Here is a 7500-nt window from a genome sequence, read left to right on the forward strand (position 1 = left end):
ATATCATAAGGAAATCGTAAAATAATGTTTCATACTCTTCCATGCACCATATATTTACCAAGGGCAGGAGAAAAAAGTAAAACTTGTTAATAATGGCCTTGACAAAGAAGAGAATCGGTAGGAGCTGTGTATAAAAAGCCACAAGATCCCAAAGAGAAGCACAGTCTCAACTCAAGCGAGTCTCCAGTCACATCATGGTAAGAGAGACATTTCCATTTACATAATCTTGCTTTTTTCTCACGTTAGTAGTTACTTTGGTAACTGGTCTAACTACGATGTACTAATCTAACTAACTGACTGATCCAACTAATTTGTATGAATTAAATTTAACTACAAAATACGAATGAGCCAAATGAGACACACCCATAATGATATATGTAAATGGATTATTATTTATTTCTCGATATATAGAGTATTCTATGAAATAGTCAAAGTAGTTTTCTTAAAAAAACTGTATTTTATAATGATAATGAACATTTAATGCTGAATAAAATTTGGTTACATGATTTTTTATTTGAGTTTTTTCTTTTTGTTGTCATTGCAGAAGTTGATTTTGGTTTGCATCGGCGGTGTCCTCTTGGCTGTGTGTCAGGCAGGAAATATAAGAGGTGGATCCGGTGGTGGACGTGGAGGATCTGGCGGTTGAGGATCCTCTGGAGGCTATGGGTCTCGTGGTGGCTCCTTCGGTGGTGGTAACATAGGCTTCTCTGGGGGTCAAGGAGGAGGATTTGGAGGGGGAGTCTCTGGAGGCTATGGCTCTGGTGGTGGCTCCTCTGGAGGTATCAGAGGAGGATCTGGAGGAGGATCCTCTGGAGGATATGTCTCTGGTGGTGGCTCCTCTGGAGGAATCGGAGGGGGATCTGGAGGGGGATCTTCTGGAGGATATGGTTCTGGTGGAGGTCATGGGGGCAGGTCTGGAGGAGGATTCTCCGGTGGACGTGGAGGTGTATCCTCTGGAGGAAAGGGTTCCTTCTCCAGGGGTGGAGGATATGGAAAATGAAATTGCTTGCATGCAAACGCAGAACTACCTTAAAATTGGTTGAAAACTCACAGATATAATAAAATGATATTTAGAAATAAATATTAATTTTCAATTAGTATATTTTTATTAATGAGGTTCCATAAAGCAAAAAATTTATAACAATATTCACTGTATATACACAAATTTATATATATATATATATATATATATATATATATATATATATATATATATATATATATATATATATACACAATATTATATATATATATATATATATATTATATATATATATATATATATATATATATATATATATATATATATATATATATATATATTATATATACATACATACCCAGATATATATATATTTATACATATATATATATATATAATATATAAATATATATGCAATATATATATATATATATATATATATATATATAATATATATTATATAATTATGTATATAAATATATATATCCATCACATGCAGATATAGATTATTTTATAACATATATATATATATATATATAAATATATTATATTAAAAAAATATATATACGATATATATATATAAATATATATATAATAATATTATATAATATATTCTTATATATATATATATATATATTTTTGTGTACATGTTTTTGTGTGTTGTGTATATATATATATATATATATATATATATATATATATATATATATATATATATATATATATATATATATATATATATATATATCTATATATATATATATATTGTTCTCGTATATATATATATATAAGACAACAAAACTTCAATTTAATAAATCCGATGATTACTGAAAATTAGTTTTTGCATTAAAAAATGAAGTTTATAAAAAACTCAAGATCATCAGCTTATTCGTCAAAAAAGAATGTAACTAGTTATAAGTACAAAGAAAACTGTACATAAGTCCATAGTTTGCATTCTCTTTACATAAGTGCCTCTATAATAATTAAAGAAAGAAAAGGTGCTTCTTTAAGTAATTTCATAACTTTTTGTAACTATAAATGTCGGAACTTTTATGGAACGTTCCCTTGCGGAGATAGAATTCCTCTGAAATCAGTTGGTACCCCTCAAAACAAGCTCCTACCTTTTGGTATTTGTAGAAATAATTTGTATGACAAGCATGACGTACCTGAACCATGGCCACAAGCAGATATTTTAGGGGGGTATAACTGCACTGTCTTTACCCTATTCCAATCTGAACTTTAGGGGTTAATTAATAGAAGAACTGTTATTGCTAGTTGATCTGGGTGATTATACCAAACAGTAAATCAAACATTCTGTATCTATATGATTGATGTTATTTTTCGAAATGTTCTAGTTATAATTTTTTTTATTATACCGGTTTTACTGTTTTGCTAAGGATGTTAATTTTCCTTATATGGAGCAGTAGTACTGATGTGCTAAGGATATCAGTTATAGCTCTCTGGAGCAGTAGAATCGAGAAAATGGGTGATGATTGCGAAAAACAAGCAATGAAAGGACATGCAAACCAACTTTCTGAAACTTTAGCAATATAAAGAATGATAAAATTGGTCATCAGGAAAATGAGGAAACATCCAATTTGTCGTAACTGTTTAGAAGTGTGTTGTACCTCTCATCATGTTGATGATGTTAAGACTATAAATTCGATTTTCACTTCACAACTCTTTTTCCAATTTCTCTCTCAGTACCCTTAAATGTACATGGGCCTCTATCAATAGGACCAGTTATCTATTAGAAAATAATGACAACAGTATGTTTTAGAAATTGACGACAGGATAAATCTACGTCAAATGATGAGAAAGTTTTCCGTTTCGAAAACCTCGACAAACTCTATTTAATAAAATGACCTTTATAACATATATTAATTTTGCCGTTACTGTGGTGAGATATATCAATACTGCAAAATATGTTTTATAAGAGTGTAAAAAGATAACTAAACGCACCAGTTACAAGTTAATATCAGTAATGGCAGCGTGGTCAGTGCAATATTGCTTGTCAAGCTTGGCTGAGCCATCTTCGTATTATACTATGGTAACTTACAGCTGAATGAACTTTTTACTAATCGAAACACGTAATTCTCAAAAAAAAAAAAAAAAAAAAAAAATCAGCTATTTCGGTAAAGATAGTTTTCTTAATAGGTACCGATGCCGTTTTTTGTCTAAAAGTATAATGCCAGATAATTTTGGTCTCCAGTAGGTATACATCATGCTATAATTTTGACCTAATTAATGAATATTTTAAACCCCTGCAGACGTATTCTAAAGAGCTAGAGAAAATAGTGGTGAAACTTTAATTATAAATAAATTGCACTCTTATAGTCTGTTTATAACTGCCGTTGGACTTTTAAGAAGAGTTAGTAATGATGGATGAGTTACTCGTTGTGTCCTCTCAAATAAAATAATTCTCAGGTTCTGCGTTGAAAAGAAGGCACCGTGTTCTATACCGCATTTTAAACCCTTAAAACCCAACCAAAATGCATGGGATGAATTGATATTTCTCTTCCCTAATTACGAAATATTCATAAACTATATTTAATCAAGATATCGCCTTAAAAGGTTTAACTTGCATGATACTAGATTAGTGTGTCTTCCCGAAAATCTATTTTGATTTCGAAATTATCGTATAGAAGGAGTGAGAGAGACTTACCTAAAGATAAACGTTTCCCGACTTATTTTTCTAAGTAGAAAGTGACGGACATTTAATTAATTACATCATCTCTCTGTCTCTGTCTGTCTGTCTGTCTGTCTCTCTCTCTCTCTCTCTCTCTCTCTCTCTCTATACACAAATGTCATAAGTAAATCGTAAAATAATGTCTCATACTCTTACATGCACCATATATTTACCAAGGGCAGGAGAAAATAAGAAAAACTTGCTAATAATGGCCTTCGCAGAGCAGAAAATCGGTAGGAGCTGTGTATAAAAAGCCACAAGATCCCAAAGAGAAGCACAGTCTCAACTCAAGCGAGTCTCCGATCACATCATGGTAAGAGAGACACTTCCATTTGTATGATCTTCCTTTTTTCTGACGTTAGTAGTTACTTTGGTAACTGGTCTAACTAATATGCACTAATCTACCTAACCGACTGATCCAACTAATTTGTACGAATTAAATTTAACTACAAAATACGAATGAGCAAAATGAGACACACCCATAATGATACATGTAAATGGATTATTATTTATTTCTTGATATATAGAGAGTTCTATGAAATAGTCAATGTAATTTTCTTGAAAGAACCGTATCGTATAATGAATGTTTAATGTTGAATAAAATTTAGTTACCTGATTTCTATTTTATTTCTTCTTTCTGTTATCATTGCAGAAGTTGATTTTGGTTTGCGTCGGCGCTGTCTTCTTGGCTGTGTGTCAGGCAGGAAATATAAGAGGTGGATCCGGTGGCGGACGTGGAGGATCTGGCGGTGGAGGATCCTCTGGAGGCTATGGGTCTCGTGGTAGCTCCTTCGGTGGTGGTAACATAGGCTCCTCTGGGGGTCAAGGAGGAGGATTTGGAGGGGGAGTCTCTGGAGGCTATGGCTCTGGTGGTGGCTCCTCTGGAGGTATCGGAGGAGGATCTGGAGGAGGATCTTCTGGAAGATATGGCTCTGGTGGTGGCTCCTCTGGAGGTCTCGGAGGAGGATCTGGAGGAGTATCTTCTGGAGGATATGGCTCTGGTGGAGGTCACGGGGGCCGGTCTGGAGGAGGATCCTCTGGTGGACGTGGAGGTGGATCCTCTGGAGGAAAGGGTTCCTTCTCAAGGGGTGGAGGATATGGAAAATGAAGTTGCTCGCATACAAACGCAGAAAGTTGTTGAAAATTCACAGATATGATAGAATTATATTTAGAAATAAATACTAATTTTCAAATAACAGATTTTTACTAATGGGGTTCCTTAATGCACAAAATTTATAACAATATTCATATATATATATATATATATATATATATATATATATATATATATATATATATATAAGATATATATATATATATATATATATATATATATATATATATATATATATATATATATATATATATATATATATATATATATATATATATATATATATATATATATATATATATATATATATATATATATATATATATATATAAAAAATTTATTACAGGCTTACATACATACATACATGCATACATACACACACACACACACACACACATATATATATATATATATATATATATATATATATATATATGTATGTATGTATGAAATATATATATATATAACAATATATATATTACATGAGTCATTAAATAGATCTGTTGATGACTGAAAGTTGAAATTTTTACATTCAAATGGAAATTTGTCAAGCTGCCTACCTAGCGATAAGTACAAAGAAAACTATACATAAGTCCATAGGGTGCATTCTGTTTACATAAATGCCTCTTTAATCATTAAAAAAAAGAAAGAGTACTTGATTAAGTAATTTCATAACTTTTTGGAACTATAAATGTCGGACCTTTTAAAGATCGTTCCCGTGCAGTTTGAATTATTCTGAAATCAACGGGTACCCATCAAAACAAACTGCTATCTATTTGTACTTGTAGAAATAATTTGCATGATAATGCATGACTTAGCTGAAGCATTGCCACAAGCTGATATTTTAGGGTATAACTGCACTGTTTTTACCCTATTCCAGTTAGAACTTTAGGGGCTATTTAATAGAAGAACTGGTATTGCTAGTAGCTCTGGGTGATTATATCAAGTAGTAAATCAATCATTATATATCAATATGATTGATGTCATTTTTCGAAATGTTCCAGTTATAATTCTGTTTTAATTATACCTCTTTTACTGTTTTGCTAAGGATGTTAATTTTCCTTATATGGAGCAATATTACTGATGTGCTAAGGATATCATTTATACCTCTCTGGAGCAGTAGAGTCGAGAAAATGGGTGATGATGGCGGGAAACAAACCAGTAATGAAAGGACATGCAAATCAACTTTCTGAAACTTTAGCAATATGAAGAATGCTAAAATTAGTCATCAGGAAAATGAGCAAGCAACCAGTATGTCAAATATACTCATTAATCCTACGAGTTTGTCGTAACTGCTTAGAAGTGGGTTATACCTCTCATCATGCTGATGATGTTAAGACTATCTCTTCGATTTTCACTTCAAAACTTTGTCTAATTTCTCTCTTAGTAACTTTAAGTGTACATTGTTCTCTATCAGTAGGACCAATTATGCATTAGAAAATAATGACAACAGCTTGTTTTAGAATTTAACGACAGGATATATCTACGACTTATAGTAAGAACGATTTCCGTGTCGAAGACCTCTACAAACCCTATTTAATACAATGACCTTTATAGCATATATTAACTTTGCTGTCATGAGATATGTCATATCCTGCAAAATGTATTTTATAAGAATGTCAACAGATAGCTAAACGCACTAGTTACCAGTTAATATCAGTAATGGCAAAGTGGTCAGTGCATTATTGCTTGTCAAGCTTGGCCGAGCCATCTTCATAGTATACCATAGTAACTTACAGCTGAATGAACGTTTTACCAAAAGAAACACGTAATTCTTCTTTAAAAACCAGTTCATTCGGTAAAATAAGTTTTCTTCAGTTGGTACTGATACCGTTTTTCGATGTGATAATTATAATGCCAGATAATTTTTGTTTCCAGTAGGAATACATTATGCTATAATCTTAAGAAAATATCAGTCATTAATGTCTTATTTTGACTTGATTAAGGAATATTTTACAGAACTAGTGAAAATGGTGGTTAAGCTTTAATTATAAATAAACTGGACTCTTATAGTCTGTCCATAATTGACGTTGAACTTTTAAGTAGAGTCAGTAATGATGGATAAGTCACTCTTTGTGCGCTCCCAAATAAAATAATTCCCAGGTTCTGCATTGGAAAGAAGGAACCGTGTTCTATACAGCATTTTAAACACTAAAAACCCAACTAAAAGTGACTGGAAGGAAGTGATGTTTCTCTTCCCTAATTTTACGAAATATTCATAAGCTGTATTCGATTCAGATGTCGTCTTAAAAGGTTTAACTTACACAATACTAGGTCAGTGTATTTTTCCGAAAATCTATATTGATTTCGAAATTATCGTGTAGAAGGAGTGAGACAAAGACTTCCCTAATGATAGATGTTTCCTGACTTACTTTTCTAAGTAGAAAGTGACGGACATTTAATTAATTACTTCAACTCTCTCTCTCTCTCTCTCTCTCTCTCTCTCTCTCTCTCTCTCTCTCTCTCTCTCTCTCTCTCTCTACACATATGTCATAAGTAAATCGTAAAATGTCTCATACTCTTACATGCACCATACATTTACCAAGGGCAGTAGAAAAAAAGAAAAACTTGCTAATAATGGCCTTCGCAGAGAAGAGAATCGGTAGGAGCTGTGTATAAAAAGCCGCAAGATCCCAAAGAGAAGCACAGTCTGAACTCGAGCGACTTTCCGATCACATCATGGTAAGAGAGACACTTCTATTTGTATAATCTAAA

General features: G+C 32.2%; 1 protein-coding gene across 1 annotated transcript; it reads left to right on the top strand.

The window, feature by feature from the left end:
* Window positions 1-752: 752 nt before the first annotated feature.
* LOC136837617 (acanthoscurrin-2-like) lies at window positions 753-4779 on the top strand. The gene is made up of 2 exons (XM_067102494.1): window positions 753-980; window positions 4324-4779. Exons 1-2 carry the CDS (start codon window positions 753-755, stop codon window positions 4777-4779), a joined length of 684 nt encoding a protein of 227 aa, XP_066958595.1.
* Window positions 4780-7500: the final 2721 nt, after the last annotated feature.

Source organism: Macrobrachium rosenbergii, chromosome 59 (assembly GCF_040412425.1).
Source record: "Macrobrachium rosenbergii isolate ZJJX-2024 chromosome 59, ASM4041242v1, whole genome shotgun sequence".
Taxonomy (NCBI): domain Eukaryota; kingdom Metazoa; phylum Arthropoda; class Malacostraca; order Decapoda; family Palaemonidae; genus Macrobrachium; species Macrobrachium rosenbergii.

Coding starts and splice junctions, on each gene's coding strand:
- LOC136837617 (XM_067102494.1), top strand. CDS start 753: ATGGCTCTGGTGGTGGCTCCTCTGGAGGTATCAGAGGAGGATCTGGAG. Junction 981..4,323: donor AAAGGGTTCCTTCTCCAGGG/GTGGAGGATATG, acceptor TTATCATTGCAG/AAGTTGATTTTGGTTTGCGT.